This window comes from Neolamprologus multifasciatus, chromosome 6 (assembly GCF_963576455.1).
Source record: "Neolamprologus multifasciatus chromosome 6, fNeoMul1.2, whole genome shotgun sequence".
In the NCBI taxonomy this organism is placed as follows: Eukaryota; Metazoa; Chordata; class Actinopteri; order Cichliformes; family Cichlidae; genus Neolamprologus; species Neolamprologus multifasciatus.
In genome coordinates, this window is record NC_140444.1 from 9,105,571 (window position 1) to 9,124,438 (window position 18,868).

The 18,868-nt window shown below is 40.8% G+C and overlaps 1 protein-coding gene across 2 annotated transcripts; it reads left to right on the top strand.

Moving 5' to 3' along the window:
• Window positions 1-1,702: 1,702 nt before the first annotated feature.
• cep170ab (centrosomal protein 170Ab) lies at window positions 1,703-14,586 on the top strand. Of its 2 annotated transcripts, none has more exons than XM_085162919.1 (20): window positions 1,703-1,829; window positions 2,968-3,048; window positions 3,362-3,507; window positions 3,632-3,721; window positions 4,668-4,746; window positions 4,958-5,016; window positions 5,474-5,636; window positions 6,305-6,442; window positions 6,558-7,016; window positions 7,120-7,478; window positions 7,575-7,694; window positions 7,803-7,935; window positions 9,287-10,750; window positions 10,884-11,127; window positions 11,359-11,467; window positions 11,662-11,823; window positions 12,246-12,334; window positions 12,703-12,796; window positions 13,666-13,717; window positions 13,872-14,586. In XM_085162919.1, exons 3-20 carry the CDS (start codon window positions 3,403-3,405, stop codon window positions 14,132-14,134), a joined length of 4,182 nt encoding a protein of 1,393 aa, XP_085019045.1. In that variant the 5' UTR covers window positions 1,703-1,829; window positions 2,968-3,048; window positions 3,362-3,402; the 3' UTR covers window positions 14,135-14,586. The 2 variants fall into 2 exon arrangements, with proteins under 2 accessions (XP_085019045.1, XP_085019044.1); XM_085162918.1 differs by having other exon boundaries at window positions 3,365-3,507.
• The last annotated feature ends 4,282 nt before the right edge of the window (window positions 14,587-18,868 follow it).

The following is an 18,868-nucleotide window of genomic DNA, read 5'->3' on the forward strand; positions in this document are numbered from 1 at the left end:
GAGAGCAGTAAAAAGCGCGTGAACCAAAGAGCGTGTGTAACAAGGATGTAGTGGTGGATAAACCCAGCTCTTGCACTCGTGTTTATTAGTTGTTGTTGTCTTTTTTTCAAGCCACTATGAATATGCAGTCTTTATGCAAATTTACAGTGCAGACTGGAAATGTCATTAACACTCAATAAAGTGTTTTTATTTTAGTCGGCCTTCTTGAGCTAAACTAATTGAAATGTTATTCTCTAACAGGATGAAATAAACTCTGTTTTTTGTTGTTTTTGCTGAATTTGTTTAATTTGTTTGCTTTCCTGAGAAGTGGTGATAGACCGGCCATTCTCTCTGGGAAACCTAAAGTTAACTACCTGCAATTAAAAGAATGTGAAATGAGATTCATAAATAGTTTTATATAATATACATAAATATAAGAATATATTTAGACATAATGTACGCGTTTTGTTTCGATGGTGGACGTGTAAAAGATTAAAAAAAATAAAAAAAAAGAGGAAAAGAAATTAGAGTTAGAGTGTAACGTGCTTTGATTTACAAAACAATTTGGTGTAAGTAAAGCCCTTCTGTCAGCTTGTGGAATGCACCTGAGCCTGTATTCCAAAACTGAAGAGAAACGTGGATTTAACTCTTATCCACTCCAAAAGTCTAATTTATGTTACAGGTAAGCAACATTTCAGTAAAGCATTCTGAAATACTTAACAACAACAACAACAAAAACAACAACAAAAAACAAATAATATTATGCATTCCAGACCTAATGGGATTTTATAACGCACCGAGAAAACTTAAGTCTCAGCTTCATTCATTCAGCTGTTTCATTTAAATATTGGGCCCATTCATTATGGCTGAAGCCAATGTGGGATTTTAATTTTTTTCAAGTTTTCCAGTGATCAGATTGGATTAACGTGTACAGTCAAGTGCGCTTGCTTTTAAACAAAGCTAGTAATTCATGACTAATGGAACCTATAGGGGGCATGTCCAACAAAAACAGTGTGTGGCAAGTGGATTAGGGTGGCCTAATGGGCAGGTTTATACACTATACTCTCTCACCTGACCTTCGTATGTCGTTATGCAGTTACAGAAAAGCCAAAAAGATGGTGGGAAATAATTTTTTCCTTTATTTTGGTTTCATGATGAGTAAAGTTTATTAGAATCGCATAAAAGCCCCTTCTCTAACTTAATGCAAATAAAACCGGAGGACCTTCACAGCACCCATACTTTTTAAAAATGGTTTCCTTTTATTTTGTTGATTATATATTAGCTTCATAATCAGGCTCAACAATTGAATTTAAATCACAGCACAGTACTTTGGCTCCATCTAGTGGTTCAACACAAGACTGACCTTTAATAGACTATCATAACCTGTGTCCTAACATAATTATACGGAGCTGGAAACCAGTAGACTACTCACTCTGGTGCTTAATCTAAAACACTGAAATACTAACATAGCAGCTACATTATAATTGTAAAAAGTTTCAATGCAAATATTATCAAATCGTATCATTTATATACAATGCATGCATTTAATTTCCTATTATTGTACTCTACCTTTCAGCATTTTCAGTCTTACGATTGTAATTTATATGCCAACTCAAATTAATTATGCCCAAAATAAATGATCCATCATCCACCTAATATGGGCCACTCATGGTTTGCTGTCTATATTACATAACCTCATCTTTTCCTACATGAGCGCATTGCGCCACCTTGAGGCCAAGACACAGCAGTGTTGAAGGACCTAGGCTGGGCAGAGGGGTTGCAGGAGCAGCAGCAGCATCGCTGTTCATAACCTTCTACTCATCGGATGCTATTTGCCCATAGAGCACCTGGTGAGAGACATTTTTGCCATTGTTTTATTTCCCTAACAGGCCTGCGCTGATGCCTTTGGTTGCTTCCTCTAATATAAGGATGGAGACAGTGAAATGAGCTTCGCTGTTTGTGCGACAGACCTATACGTCGCCCATAATGGTCGATCGTGGGATATCAGCAGGCAGCATCCTAAACATGATTTCGTTAGCTTTAAAGCACGTGATAACATATATCTGTCTAAATTAGCCTGTGTTTGGCTTAAAAGGTGTGCGTAAAGGGATGTACTGAACGTGACAGATTAATGCACGCTTCAGATGACATGTCGCTAATAAATGTTAGACTCATTGTGGCCAGTCTTGTGTTTATCCTACAATCTGCGCGATATTGGGATGAAATTAGATGATACTTTTTGCTTATTATTCACTGGTCTTTGGTATCATTCTTAAATGGCTCCACGATGAACGCTGGACTGAGACATGGCCTAACCGAGCTAATTTTCAGGCTTAGTCATTGGCCGACTCTAACCCATCAGCTGCTGCCGCTTGCAGCCTCAGTTGATGTGTGGTCATTTGCAGAGGAGATTCATATCAGAGTGGGTGAAGCCGTGTGTGTGATCAAGCGTCTAAAGAGAAAATCTGGGCCACTAGGAGCCAGCCTACTGAAAGGATGGACCACGTAGTTCTCTGTTGGGAGGCTGGGGGCTGTCAAGTCCCATTGGGCTTGAGCTGACGTACAAAAAGGAGCCTCACATATGACAACGTGTGCGTAATTAAATCTTACTAATTCACCTATGACTCTCTCGGAGCATGAGTCAGCAGGCCTGCCTACTAATAATGCAGAGAGGGTGTCAGTGAAAAGCACTGTTGTGCTGTTTTGTGTGCATGGGAATCCTGACAATTGCCTGGAAATCATATGATAGAATCATGGGGAGCAGAGAAGTGGATTTTTTATTTATGTCTGTAATTTCTCTGTTTCCTTGACTTCCTGTGGTCGGTGTATATGCCTGTCTTCTGTTTGGCTCAGAGCTTCTGGATCTGATTGAATTAGCTGTCATATTACATGTTTTACTATCTCTTTCTTTCTAAGCCCTATCTCCCTGTCACCCTCACATGTGCTCTCTTTTTGCACAGTATCTAACTATTCTTCCTCCTTTTTCAGTGGAGTGCGTTGTGAAGCTGATGACAGGACAATCCTGCTGAGTGACTCACTTTGGGAGTTTAGAAGAATGCCTGAAATACTGTAAGCTGTCTCTTTATTTTTGGAACTTACATTTTTTTTAATTTCTTGTTGTTAGCTGCACTACATGGACTGATAAGCTTGCCAATATCCTCGGGTGATAACCGAAATAGCTACTGTGCATATGACACACAAGCACACGCACAAATGCTGAAATAATTTTTGCTTTATGTAATTATATGAAACAGCATGCCTCATCCACTCCTGTTTACAGTGTAAGAGTATATTTTTTCATTGATCGAAGGATAAATATTTAATGGTCTCATTAATAGATTTATAGCTATAAACTGCAGTCTAACACTGTTCTTGTTTTCAGCAGGATGCATTAAGGGGCACATGTGAACTTGTCAGGCAGAGATGAGTCTGACTTCCTGGTTCCTGGTGAGCGGTGGGGGGACACGCCATCGCCTCCCCAGAGAGATGATCTTTGTAGGAAGGGATGACTGTGAGCTTATGCTGCAGGTACTGTACTGTGAATCCACCCGACATATGATCTGAGCTGTCATTCTTACTCTGACTGGATTTTTATCTGAAGCACTGAGATTAGTGAGGATTATAGTGATTGACTGGATCTTGTATGGTTTAGTCCCGTAGTGTGGACAAACAGCATGCTGTCATCAACTATGAGCCAAATACGGATGAACACAAAGTTAAGGACCTGGGCAGCTTAAATGGGGTGAGTGAATTTTTTTTAAAATTTATGTGTATGTGTCTTAAAGCAACCCCTGCCTAATGATTTTTAATGCAATAAAATCTACATCAGCGTGTCCCAAAATTAAATATCAAACATTTCCCTGAAAGTATACCTTATTTATTCTTATTTATTCTTTTTCGGGCCGTGGCTTTCTCATCTTCTACTGCTTCCGTTTTTACAAATTTTTATTCGTTTCTCTTAAGCCCTCAGTATTCACAGAAAAGCATTACTTTGAGTACTAAATTGCCAGAGTGCCCCTTAACTGCTTCAGCAATTTACTGCTTACAAAAGTAGTCGTGAACCTGTTCTAACATAATTTGGTTTCTTCTTTGGATTTCAATTATTTTCCAACCCTAAATAAACTGAAAGGCGCCATTTTCGGTAGTGCAAATATTATACATAGCTTATGACAGGCAGCTTGATGGTGCAGCGGTTAGCGCTGTCACTTCACTGCTCCTGGTTCAAACCTCTTAGTCGACTGTGGCCTTTCTTTGTGGAGCTTGCATGTTCTTCTTGTGCTTCCTGTGAATCTGTGGGTTTCTTCCCATAACCCAAAGACATAAATTTTATCCTAATTAGTGATTCTAAATTGACCGTGGGTGTGTGTGTGTGTTTGTCTCTCTATGTTCAGGGTCACACCCATGATCCTAATTTGGGTAAGAGCTTTAAGACAGATGGATGAAAAAAGTGGCAGAGTACAAACATTTTTATGTGTGTACAGATGTTTCCCTGCTTAAATTCAACATGAAATAAGCTTTTTTGTGTTAAATCTGGTTAGGATTGTGACTAAAGGTCTGGTACAAAATTGGCACTTGGTTTGTGTGTTATGGACAGCATCATTGTTATGCAAGCAGTACTGAGCATCTCACTTTTGTACAAAGTCCTCATATGTTGTTCCTAACCACATTGGTTCTTTGTTTGTTCCCAGACATTTGTCAACGATGTCAGAATACAGGAGCAAATCTATGTCACGCTGAAAATTGATGACAAATTGAGGTTTGGATATGATATCCTTTGAATGTGTTCTTGTGTTATCTGTCAAACCCAGTAGCACGCAGTACAAGGTCAGTGAACATGGGGTGCACTGTAACTTTATCTGTTCTTGAATAGCCTGTGAATTCTCATTGCACTCTGCCTACTGCATAATAGATAAGGCTATCAGTGCAGGTTTCTCATCCCTGCAAAGGGCTCGTCATCTTTTACCTTAACTTGTCTCACATACCAACCTGTTTACTGTGGTTCGAGGAGAGATGCATATTCCTGAGGAGGCCCTCAAGGTTAGATGACACGCTACACAGAAGAACAATATTCATATGTTTGAAGACGGTGTAAATAGTTGTGTTTGAAACTGGATAGGTGGAAAGATCTTGTACTTTTTCATCAGTTAGGAGCAATATTGTAGAGAATAGATCAAAGAGTTCTGCTGAAGTGGGCAAAATGACTTTTCATGATTGATGAATTCGCTGTTTCATCAACAAAAACTGCCCAGGTAGCTGCGGAAAAAAACGAAAAAATGCAGATTTCTTATTCATGAGCTAGATGAACATAGCACATTATCATTCAAAATATATGCGAACAGTATGGCATACGATCAGTATGCCTAACTGTATGCTATCTGGAAGATTAAAAAGCAAGAAAAAATCTAGACAAGATATACATCGTAATTATTTTGACAGTATTGTGTAACCTTTGTCTTTTGTTAATTCCCCTTGTTTCTGTTGTTTAATTTGTCAGCATGAAAAGTTTAGCAGCCAACTTCAGTTGAACCAGAAGAAACTCCCAGAGGCAGAATCATCCAAATCTCAAGTCAAACCACCTGAGGCAGCAGCTGCACCGGTGTGTGAGGGAGCCACTGCCAAGCCAAGTGAGGCCAACAGGTCAGAGGACAAGGCAACAGGTAAGTCTGAGCATTGAAAGTTAAAGGACACTGGACACATATAATATAGTACCTAATACCTTGAATCGATAAAATATTCCCAGATACATAAACTGATAATGAAAGAATTTTTAGAGGTAGTTCTTAAATAGATTTTAGGACTACAAACTATAGCAGCCGTACTCTAGGACAAAATTCTGATTCAAAATCAGACAGTCAAGATGTGTGAAATATATTTCCCTGTTTTCACAGGTTCAGATGAAGTCTTTTCTGTTATTATTTAATGACAAATTAGACAGATAAAAGACAGCTAATTCCAAATGTTGAACTTGCATTTGGTATCCATTTTCTGGAACTCTTAGTATGATCCAAAGAGATGTAGACACAAAATCTTACGGTGTCGAAATAAACAATCTGGTGCATTCTGAAAACAAAGGAATGCAGTGGTCCACCCAGCAACACCCCAAGGCCTGACAGACTATGAAAAACAACTAAAGTCAATGACAATTGACACTATATAAATAGAATTTAACTGAATCAAGGGCCTAACTATAGATGGCAAATTATATGCAGTAATATTGGGGATGTTGCATTACAATGACCTTTACCTGAAGCCTATTTAGGGTCTCTAAGCCTCAATTAATAAATATGTGCATTCCTATATATAAAGAAATGTACTGTTTTGGCAGGGGATGTCACAGTGCTGCACAGGGGTACCCCCCTGTATGGCCAGCCTGCCTGGTGGGGAGATGGAGACACTGAAGACCAGCATCCAGGAAAGTCAGAGGACAAGAGTTCAGACCGGAAACGAGAAAAAGTTGAAGCAGGTACCAACAATTATTGCTCATTATCAGTTTTCTTTGCTTTACTTTTTTGGAAATATTACAAATATTCTGTAAACTTTATGGTGCCAGACAAATATCTTTGTATTAATTGTGCCAGAATCTAAGAAAAGTGAGGAGATCCCAAAGTGTACCCTGCAAACAGCCTCTAATCAGGAGCCTAGCTACTTCGAGATCCCAACAAAGGATGCAAAGGATCCCTCAGGAAGTAAAGTCAGCAGTGAATCCATCTCAAAAGAACAAGAGAGTGGTGCTTCTGCTGCAGCAGAGCCCGCCCATGGCCACGCCTCCTTCACCATTGAGTTTGATCCTGGGGCCTCAGGTAAAGTGACTGTCAAAGACAGGGTTGCGAAGGTAGGACCAGAGACCAGGCCACGCCCTAAAAGGGCTGTTGGGGAGGAGCTGAGTCCTCTTCAGACAGCCATGGTCGCAGCAGAAGTCAAAGTTGCTGACTGGCTTGCTCAGAATGAGTTACCATTGGCTCTAAAAGAAACGGTTGCAGAGGATGATGGAGAAAGCGTGAAAAGCGATGTGCCTGTACAACTGCGGAGTCTTAAAGGTGTGTTTATATGATATAGAGTTTGGTATAGTGTACAGTATTACATGCGATACTTACTTTATCACTCTTATGCAACATTTTGATCTATTACCTCACTCTCCAGGTAGTAAACATGAGGATGGCACTCAGAGTGATTCAGAAAATGCACTGGGTGAACAGCGCAGGGCTGCAGCGCTAGAAGAGCGCTCATGGGGACTCTGGGGAAGCACGGGGATGAAGATCAGAGAGGGTCGTGCAAACGTACCAGAGGGTCTCTTTGCAGAGGAAGACAGTCCTGCACGTCGTCGTAAACCTTCAACATCCAAAGTGGCAGAGAGGAGACGTGGCTCAGCACCCCATCAACAGAGCGGGCGCGACGAGTGCTATCATCATGGAGATGATTATAGTGATAGAGGGACTTATACCATCGAGCTGGAGAATGGAGATCATGAAGAAGAAGAGGCTAGGAAACTGATTGACAAGGTAAAAACGTTAAAGTGTGTTTGCACAAACTCTTTTTTATAGTTTATCATCTAATCTCCTGATCATAATATGTTTTCTTACTTGTGTATATGTTAGGTGTTTGGTGTGGACCAGGAGTCTGGGTCCAGGGTGGGCAGTGCTGACCAGAGAGAAAGACTCACCTCCCAAAGGTCTGGCACTGGAGACCGAGGAAAACCCGGACGCATGGAGACAGAGGTGTAACAGCGTTCTTCTAAGTTATACTCAATAAGCTGTCTGACTAAAGCAACATCTGTTTCCAGTTATTGACATGTTTTTGTTTTATTTCCACGTTTGCTTGTTTAGGTCTTGTCTGAAGAGTTGATGGTGGGTGGTCCACGCTGGGTGTCGCAGTGGGCTACTCTAGCTGCCAGTCATATTAGGACTGACCCTGAAGGGTCAGGAGGCGAAAGCCACATCTTGGTCACGGAGGACAGAGGTATTAAGTTTAGGTTTACTGAATCTTAAAAAAGGATTCCTTTAATATTTATTAAATTAATTTCAGCATTTTGTTCATGCTTCAGTATGTAAACTTTTGCTAAACAAAGTCCACAGGGGCCAATCACACACTGGGGTTAAATGATAAACATGTTGTAAAAGCAGCATAAGTAGACAGGTGTCACAAATTTACTCATAATTCAGTTATACAGCAGTCTGTCACATTAGGCTTGTCATTTTTCTGTAATATCTATGGTATACTGTTACAGTGGTGGATAATTACAATGCAAAGAGTAATCCAGATGAGATAAAAGTTAAATTAATTTGTAAAGGATATGAATGCTTGAAGGCCTTCTTCTTAATTGGTTTGTGCAATATAGCCAACCAATGACAACTTATCACTCTCTTTATGTAGTTTCTACTCTTCAGACTGTGGACAACAAATAGAGTGGCCATCTTAGGCACACAGCAGCCACTCAGAAGAAAGTTAGCTTAGGTGGTCTCCTTAAATGCACAGAAGCTAAAATGGCATGTGTCAGAAAGAGTATGACGCCTTCTTCAGGTTAGCTAACATAGCTGCCAGGCTGCTGGTCACATTTCACCAAATAGGCATTAGGCAAGCAACTTTTCATATCCAAGAGGAAGATTTGTTCCTGTTTATTTCACTAACATACAGCAGACTGTAATTATTTGCATTTGGCATAATAGAGTAACGTGACCACAGTGAAGCCAGAGGTTTCATGTTAAAATATTGAAGTATCGCAATATTTTACAAGTGGAAGACAAAATAGTTTCTTAACTTGTGCCACTTTCAGTCAAAGTGTCTGAAATTGCAGCTTTTTTGTTTTTTAAAGAAAATAACCTTTCTGAGTAACTACAGTGGAACCCCGACTTACGAATACCCAATTTAACGAAGAAGGCCTGCAAGCATTCATATCCTTGACAAATTAATTTAACTTTTATCTCATCTGGCAATATTTCTGCCCGTGTTACGGCAATATGCCCGCGTAACGAAATCCATTGGCTATGATTGGCTGAGCCCAGAATGCCCACAATGTTTTCCGAATCATGTGACAACCCCCTTGGCTTTCGAACTTGCACTTTGCTGTTCCACTTGTACGACGTATTGTTGTTGCAGTTAGCAATTAGCCTATAGCCTATCGTTCACTCAAAAGGCACGATGGGTGCTTTGACTTACGAAAGTTTTTGACCTACGAAAGACCCTCGGGAACAAATTAATTCGTAAGTCATAAATCTGGCAAACACCTCTAGCAGTGCACTGATTCTACCAGTATATAATCCACTATGTATGTTTAATGCACATTTTGATCAAATATTTTCTTTCTTTTCAGCTGATATAAGTGAATCCAGCCACTCAGCCTCCTTTGCCTCTACTGGGTACACAGAGCGCAAGAGGAGAACCCTACCCCAGCTGCCTGGTGAGGATCTCAGCCTAGGAAGGAGGACCCCAGGCTCGGGTCTACGTGCAGATATGGGGGAGAAACAGGACACAGAGCTACAGGAGAAAGAAAACCAGGAGGAAAAGGTGAGCAGAGGAAAGACTCGACCTGGCCAGTGCACAGGAGGTGTGGGCAGTCACAGTTGCAGCCCTAGTCGTTCGTCACCAGCCAAGTCGCAGGATAGTGGTGGTGGGAGGTCAAGTCAGTCAGGTGTGTTGTCAAAGCTCCCACCTCGTCCCATGACTAGCGGGGAAAAAAGAATGGAGGAAGTACGGAGGAGGAAAAATGAAGAGGAGAAAGCCAGGGAAAGTAGTGGGAAACCCCTGTTGAGACAGGAGAGCTTCACTGTGGAGAAACCAAGTTCCAACGTCCCTATAGAGCTCATACCACGTATTGATGGTCTCACAGGCAAAACTCAATCTAGAGAGCCTGGCATCGACAGCGCCACACTGCAGAAAGACTCAGAGGCTGTAGCAGCCTTTCTAGAAACCACTGTGTCAGACCAAGGCGATCCCCCAAGTCAGTCCATTGAAGGATCCATGTCACCAGAGTCAGATGTTGACACGACAAGTACAGTAAGCCAAGCTGATGGAGCAAGGAAAGTAGTCCAGAAACGCCGAACTCTAGCAGGACAGCAGAAAGAAAAAACTGTAGTGTGCTCATCTGGCAAGGGTCCTGCTGGTGGTAGGGAGACCCAGGACAAGAGGGTCAAGAATAGAACTTCTGGTCCTTCACAGCCAAACCGTCCTTGGACTTCCCTGGATCTCACTGATGATGATGTCAACTCCAATTCTCTCTTATCAGACTCACAGCCCACCTCCACGAAAGACTCCAAATACTCACATGCTAGAGGTCAGACAGGGAGCACAACAGTTGGAGCCAGCACTAAGTCTAGCCGGGCTAAGATCAGTCAAGCTCCTGCCTCTGCTTCCGCCAGTAAAGCCACCAGTGTCCCCAAGCCCAGGCCTACCAGGGCATCACTGTTGCGGCGAGCCCGGCTGGGGGATTCCTCAGACACTGAACCTGCTGACCTAGACCGGATGTCTGTGGCCTCTGAGGCCTCCACTGCTAGTTCCACATCCAAGACAGGGATGGCAAAAAGAGGCATGTCCAGAATAGAAGCTCTGGCACAGCCTAGGAGGCCAAGAGTGGGCTCCCCGTCTGCCCAGAGTGACTCAGAGGCCACTGTGACAAGGAGTAGAGGTCTGGGTGCCCGCGGTGCAGGTGATTATGGCATCAGGCAAGGATTGAGAGGGTCCAATGTGACTTCAATGCCTGGACCCAGAGCAAGAGCTAACAGTGCCTCCAAGCTACCTGACAAGAGTAAAGGAACCTCATCACATGCCACACCTGCATGTAAGTCTTTAAATGTTCCTCATGATGCTTTGACTGCCAAAAGATTGTACAGTTACCTGCAATTATCTACTTAAAGAAGAATTCATCTGGCATCTTAAGCTTCATCTAAGCTTCACTGCCATTCTTTCCTCAGCTGGAACTCGGTGGCGCCGTGTACCCGTGGAGTATGCATCCACCTCAGAGGATGAGTATGGCTCAAATCGTCACATATCAAAGCAGGGGCACACACGGCTATTCCCGTCTACTCGAGTAGCCCAGCTTGGAGGTTCAGCTCCAGCAACCCCAAATCCTGCAGGCCTAGCTACCGTGAAGCAGCACTCTAGGGAACAGGATGAGTATATGAGAGATTGGACAGCACACAGCGAGGAAATAGCCAGGTACGTAGGTGAGAAGTACTCCTGTGTATATGAGTGGATGAATGAGTCAGATAGCAGTATTCTAGCACATTTTTCCTGCTTTAGGGCATGTGCCTCTTTATTGCTTCTTTTTTTTTAGCTTAGGGTTGCAGTTCTTTTTATTGGATCTTATTTTAAAGCTGTTATTTTGTTTTAAATAAATATCACAAAATAACACAACAAAATAACATCATACTTATGTTTGCTCCACAGGATAAGTCAAGATCTTGCAAAAGACCTGGCCATGCTAGCCAGAGAGATTCATGATGTGGCAGGGGAGATTGACTCAGTGAGCCCTGCAGCGACCGACCCTGGAGCTCTGGTATAGTTGTTGCATCTTAAACTAATTATAGCATACAAAATATAAGGATTCAGTTTATTCAATAACATTCATAGCAATCCTAATGCTAATAGAATACAGATTCTTAATTCTTAAGTCTGATTACATAACATGGACAAAAAAATAGGATCTGAGGAAAGAATATCAATTTTCAATATATTTTATTTCCGTTTCAGTTGGAGGAGCATGTGTTTGATGACAGTTTGGACCTCGGTGGCTCCTCCACACAGCATAATAGCATTCTGGGAACCAATGGGCAGTCTGTGGAGCTTCGATCTCGTAGGTCTAGCGGACAGAGCTCCCGGTCCATTCGGCGACAGACATGGAATAGAGATGATGTAAGGCCTTGCTTCAATTTTAAATATAATGTTCTCCTCAATATATGGCCTGCTATGTACCATACTGCTAATGTAGATTTTGAATTTGATGTGCTTCTCTGCATTAGAAAGTGAAAGTATGCGAACCAGCATACACAGCAAGTTTAGAGTTATGTTAAGAGCAAAAATAGGAAGACGTTCATGTCAGTCTGTGCCACTGTTTGTCACTAGAGGGAGCTCGATACATGCTAGTTACAGTCATCCCTTAATAGGCCAATCTAAACCTAAAAGCAGTGGTAAAGCTAATGAAAAAAATGATGTACTTAAATTATCTAAATGTAGCAATAGTACAGGTTGTTTACATTTTACCGTGTCAATTAATCACTTTTTGTCACTAATTTATAACTGGTAAATTCAGATGATATTTTTTTACTGTCTTTCAGGCGGTCCCAGACAATTTGCTGCTAGCTTCTGTGACTCAGCTGTCAACCAGGATACGCCAATCTGTTGACAGAACAACCTGCAAAATCAGGCAAGTATTGTTTGACTACGCTAAACAAAAATTGATTTTCACGTGTTGTTGTGGTTATTTATATATTCAATGCCCACACTAAAGAGGGATTGCATCATACAAATATTGTCTGTGTGTACAGATTCTTGTCTGTGTTTTTTGTTGGAAATAGCAGGTGACACAGTTTGAATGACACATCACACAGGCTTACTCCGCCACCCAGTTACATATTTTTCTCATTAGAATGACAATTCAAAGGCTGATTTTTTCATTGCTACAATGTGCTGATGGCATCTGAATGAAATAATTTAAGCAGTCACTTAATCTATATTAAACATGTTTTATGTATTTCACTTTTATCCTATTTTTGTAACAACCTGGCTTTGCAGGATCCTCTTCAAGGATAAAGAACGAAAATGGGATGAGATTGAGACCAAACTGCAAGCAGAGCATGACTCCTTACTGCTCAAGAGCTCAAACAAGGTGATGAATCTGCTGAAGGCTTGTGAAACAGACAGGACTGTGATATTTATAGCCAAATAGGCAGCACTGGTGTAGAAATTACAATATTAGTCTAGCATTTTGGTCCATCAGTCAGTACAGCGCTTGTTCACCATTGCGATGGAGAAAAACAGATACAGTGTGTAACAAGATTGCGATCCGATTCTGTCTTTATTTTACGGAGACTCTACATTTAATGTATTGAAGCTTCTGGAATGTGAGCCGATAGATAACCAACCGCAAACTCATCTTTCCTTATTGGGGACAGTTTAATTCAACCAAATTTTAAAAAAGAAGTCCACAGTCACAGTATATTCCATAAGTACACATTTATAGAAGTAATCTTTTAGCCTTTTCTTGGCTTGAATTAATTGAACACTATTTTAAATCCGGTCATTCCTTACCATTTTCTGATTACTTATTCCAAGCAATCATAGTGAGTGCTCACAGTGCTATAGCTGTTTGGAGAATCAAATCAACAATGTCATACACCCTTTAGATTAACTTCAAATTAATTTCAGTATTTAGGCACCAAATGTGATTACACTGTTTGGAGAAAAAAAAGACTTACAACTTTACCTCTACACACTTTTACCTCTCTCCAGCGCAGGATCATAAATTCTAACTGTAACACTGTCTGGCCTCATGTGAACCTCTGAAAAGAGATATGTGTGTCCACGACACAAGTTAAAGGGCTCGTAAAGCATTACTGAGTGTAAAGGGCTCGGCTCCAAACTTTTTCCTGAGGCAATGAAAAGATTAATCGAGTTGATTTATTTGCTGTAAGAGCCTTCACTTACTTAATCAGGCCTGAGACCAGCTTTCATTTTTTTATCACATTCTCTTAACAGGAAATTTCAACCATCATTCAAGACTTGAAGAGGGTGGAAAGACAACTGATGGGTATGGCTCTACCTATGCTTCTCTTTAGTTTTTGGAAGAAAAGCGTGAAATATTGTATTGTTGTATTATATTCTGCAGTGTTACTGCAGTCTACACCACGGGAGGTCTTATGATGTATTAAGTGGGACTGTTTTTCTCTGCTCCAAACTGACAGTAATTGACATGATGGTAGATCCAGATGGAACTCTGGGTGCCCTGTCCAACCTGGGCTTGACCAGTCCTCTGACTGACCAGAAGATCAGCCCAGGGGCTCAGCAGAGGGCAGATGTGTTACAAACTGAAACAGAAGCTTCTTCACGCACACTTTCATCCTCCAGGCCTGAATTACTGTCCACTGAACCTGTTGGATCTTCAAACCATGCAGATGTGTCAGAACGAGACCCAGGGCTACAGCAGAGCTCTAATTCCTACAACTGACATTCCACGGTGGAATAATCCAGAATGCAATCTATTGGAGATATCAGACACCCTCAGAGCAGACCCTGGTGTGAGGTTAGAAGTTTTTCTGAGATAAGATGAGGACCCAGAGCAATGCCTTTTATATGAAAAAGTCTCTGCTCTGTCAGTCAAAGTAAATTATGTTAGGACTCTAAAATTCCAACACTGTCAAAGGGAATCTCTTGAGATGACAGCTCTATTATATGACAATATTACACTATTAACTGCTAGGCTAACGAAGAAGCTTTGACATCATATACAGTAACCCATCTGTGTTTTTGTGTTGCAGCTCATTATCATTACCCATTATTCTTGGAAACATTTGAGAAAAAGGGCAGATGTGATGTTAAACCTAAACCTACCAAATTCCCTTTTATATTCTACTGTTTTGGCTTGAAATGAGCAAAAGCAGACCAAACTTTTACCTTGCATTCTTTGCAAGTGACACAAAAGCTTGGCAGACTTAGAGCCAACATGGAAACCCAAATTGAAAAGGTGCAATAGTGTCAAGGAGCCATGTTTGAAAGTGTTCTTCTGTCCTGCCTAAGAGTTATTTATCAAATTATTAGGGGTGCAACGATACACAAAATTCACGGTTCGGTTCGATACTTTGGTGTCAAGGTTCGATATTTTTTCGACACAAAAAATTTTCATGACTTTTTAATTTGTCATTTATTAAAATTATAAATATATATTTTAACTCAAAAGTACAGTTTTTAAATTTAATGTTGCTGAAACAACAAAATAATAATAAAAAAATCTATCTGATCGAGAAATCACTCATCTTTGGAAAAGAGAGTTTATTACAGAGAAATGTCTCTTTCCAAAATAAAAGCTATACTCTGGGCTATATTCTCAGCAGCATATTAAACATATCAGGTCCCCATTAGGAGAATCATGTGCTAACGGCTGTCTAAATGACTCGGGTAAAGTTTGTAGCATGCGTGCTTGTTGTTTTTGTCTGCTTCCACTTGTCTTTGCACTACGATGATGTCGGCGTAAATATGCAGTCATATTCGTTGTGTTCCCACTAGTGCTGTCAGCGTTAATCTTGTTGAAATGACGTTAACGCCACAACACGGCAAATCTCCGTTAACGAGCTACCGCGGATCGCCCTGTGCGTGGGGCTGGACGGCCAACACGTTAACGAGCTAACTGCGCTAACACAGTAGTTCCCACGCATGTAATTGAGCATTGCGTGGCACATCCGACATACTGTTTTACTTTAGTCCATGACGCACTTACCATCAGGGTCATAAAAAACCAAAAAAAGTTCCAATGGCCAGATCTGAATGAGGGTGGGGGAGGTTCAATTTCGGGTAGCGTTGAGGCAGTTGCCATGTTGCAATAAGATTAGCTTCTGTCTTGCTAGCTTGCGCTGCGCTCAGTGGATCTGCACTCGACAGTGCAGCCTAGGCGGAGTAGTCGAACGCAGATCCACTGAGCGCTCAACACAGACAGCATTGTTAGAAGAAAAGTTGATACATTAAATAAAAAAATTTGTATTGTTCGATACATATGCGTACTGAACCGAAAGCACTGTATCGAACGGTTCAATATCGATACATGTATTGTTGCACCCCTACAAATTATATATTTTTGTCCTGTTTGCAATACCAATGCCTAAGGTAGCCTCAGTAATGATTTTCCATGAGAAACGGCCACAGTGCCTATTTTTGGGAAAAGAACTGGGTGCCTATATTATTATGTACCAGTGTTTTATTATAAAGTAGTTAAGTTTAAAACTTACATCCATGCCCCTTTTCCTGTGCTGATGTCATTTGAAGACAGTTTATCAAAGATAAACCCGATGTGTTAATGAAAATTGTGAACTGAAATGTAGCTCCCAGAATAGGATTTTCCTCTTCCAAATGCATTTTGTCACAAGTGCCCTGGCTCAAACAATCATTACAATCCTAGATACTAGAGAGTGCAATGTAAGGAAGATGGCGAAAAGGAGGTAGAAGTCTTTTTGTTTTTGCATTTCAAAGCCAATATATGTTTCTATTCTCTGAGGGACCAGGATGTCATGCACCCTAATGCTACTCCTTTATCATGTTTATGTCTTTGACCGTGATGAGATGAACGGTTTATCAAACTACTTTCTGATTGCAAGTTAAATGTGTTTGAACCAGCATAGACAGGGACTACCTCCAAGTCCTGCTTTTTGTTGTTGAATGATCCACAGTGTAATGACTGGGTAGGTTTTCCAATGTCTTGCCTCATACCAATGTTTACATATGAATGTATCCTGATCAGAACTGTTGAATAACATTTTAGCCAAAACAACTTTAATAAAGATGAATAATTGCATTTTGTGCTCGGCATACTTTATCTTTCCTTTTGTTTGAGCATTTGGAGATTTTTTTGTTTGGATGTTTTGTATGAGCTTTTTTTGTATTGATGTTAGGTTTAAATGTCAACCTTGCAATATCAGTGTTTTGCTCATTTTCAATAAAATGCATGATAATCATGAGCTGTTTTCCACGGCTTACTCAGTGGCTCTGAGCTGGGATAGGCTCTGGGCCAGTTGCACAAGCAGAAGAAAATGGCCCGATGGATGGATTTTTCAACTGCCTCCACTCTCAGGGGGACAAAAGGCTGGTTGAGTTTAACCGCATTGCTTATAACAATATTATTTCTATATTTGGTTGAAATAAGAAGTATTTAAAACTCCCTCATCCTCCACTAAAAATGTAACTGGTAATGATTAATAATGTGTTATTAAACTTATTTGTCTAACTTTAGTAATACTAATGATTTAATTACATTTAAGTTTCCACTTCTTGCCCTTCATCACCTCACAATCTCTTTTGAACTGCCATCCTTCCACCACAATCTGCCCAATCCACCTCCCAGTCTGGCTTCACTCCAACTCTTTGCAGAAGAAAGTACACACGACAAATTAGGTTTTAGAGGCCACACTGCCAGAGTTACCGCACTACTAATTGTGTGCCTTCAGATATTCTGCTCCACTTCCTTAATCCTTTAAAGCTGTGTCAGGGTTTTTCTCCCCTGTGAACAACTTTCACCACAACTGCTGGTGCACATCAGGGACGGTGCAGGTGCTCATCTACTGGAAGTGCTAAGTTTGGATAAACTGCTCCCACTTAAAAATGGCCTGTATTTGTATAGCGCTTTTCTAGTCCCTAAGGACCCCAAAGCGCTTTACACAACCTGTCATCCACCCATTCACACACACATTCAGACACTGGTGATGGCAAGCTACATTGTAACCACAGCCACCCTGGGGCGCACTGACAGAGGCGAGGCTGCCGGACACTGGCGCCACCGGGCCCTCTGGCAACGGGTGAAGTGTCTTGCCCAAGGACACAACGACCGAGACTGTTTCATTAAGTTCAGGTTCACTATGGGCTTTACCACCCTCACTCTGCATTTATTGCGTATAAATAAAGTTTTCATAACACTGCAGTTTTTGAGCTCTGACGTATCTGTTTGGTAGTTTGTAAAAAAAAAAGTTTTCAAAAGTAATTGTTTAAACATATATAATGTTGAAATTATGTGTTAGGTCATGCACAGCTTACATGCTACGCATTATTCAGTTTAACTTGCAATAGTAGTATTAAAGCAATATTAATCCTGTAACCTCAGTGTGAGTAAGGTGTATGATGCTACAATGTGACTGTTTGGGCTACTTGTGTAATTTACATATTCTGCAGTTGCACACTGATGAATGTTCATCAGTGTGGAACTGCATCAGAGAGGAGAACAACAGGAGAAGCTTTGTCAGCAAACTGGGTGTTCAAATCAACTATAGGGTGGTACAGATGGCAGAAACCGTGCTCAGAGAGATCATTTAGATTATTGTCAATAAAATGTGAATGTAACGGTCATTGATTATCATATGGCTTTTTAATTGGGAGGAAAAGGAATTCTATATTATAATCTCTATTGAAGAACGATAACAAGAATGATGCTCTGTGCTTGCCCTGGCTTCTGGTTAACCAGACATTAACACTAATGGCCAAAATGCTCCACTTCAGAACGCAGCCTCCAAATGTTAGCATTACATCATGTAAGCCACCTCCTAAAGACTTAGGAAACAGCTTATTTAATGTGACCTCACTGGTGCACATTTTCCACACTTTCCAAATTTTCTGGACTTTTGGATCAAATATACTCAAGCACAATGTGTCAGAAAATACCAAAACAATGCTACTCTGAATTGATTGCCTACATGCTAGGTTCATCCTGGCTTTAGTATTTATGCTAACATAAAGTAACTGGCTGCTAACAATATAATCATTACATTAATGTTAAAAATCATCAGTTTGTAAAACAACACATTCAATGCATTTCCAAAATTCTATTGTTTAAAATAATTTCAGCCATCAATCTTTAATCAATGAGGAAACAAATAATGTAAATATCACTGCGGTATGAACACAGTGGTCACAGGGCTACTTGTGTTGTGAAGTAGGTCGGGGCAAAGTCAGTTTTTCTTACACCAGCAGCCTTTTTGTATTCACAACATAAACTGTCGCAGCTATAAAAATCTTTGTGTGTGTGGTGTGTGCTTCCCTGGCATATGGTCCTGTATAAAAGGTTTCTTAAGGTGAAGTTAGAGTACTTCAGGACATTCTGTCTCTGCCAGTATCAGTATCCGCATGTGAAGTGCAAATGGCAGAAATTAAATTTCCTACAATTGTGTGTGTGTGAAAGAGAATGTGTACGTGTCTTCATGTCTCACAG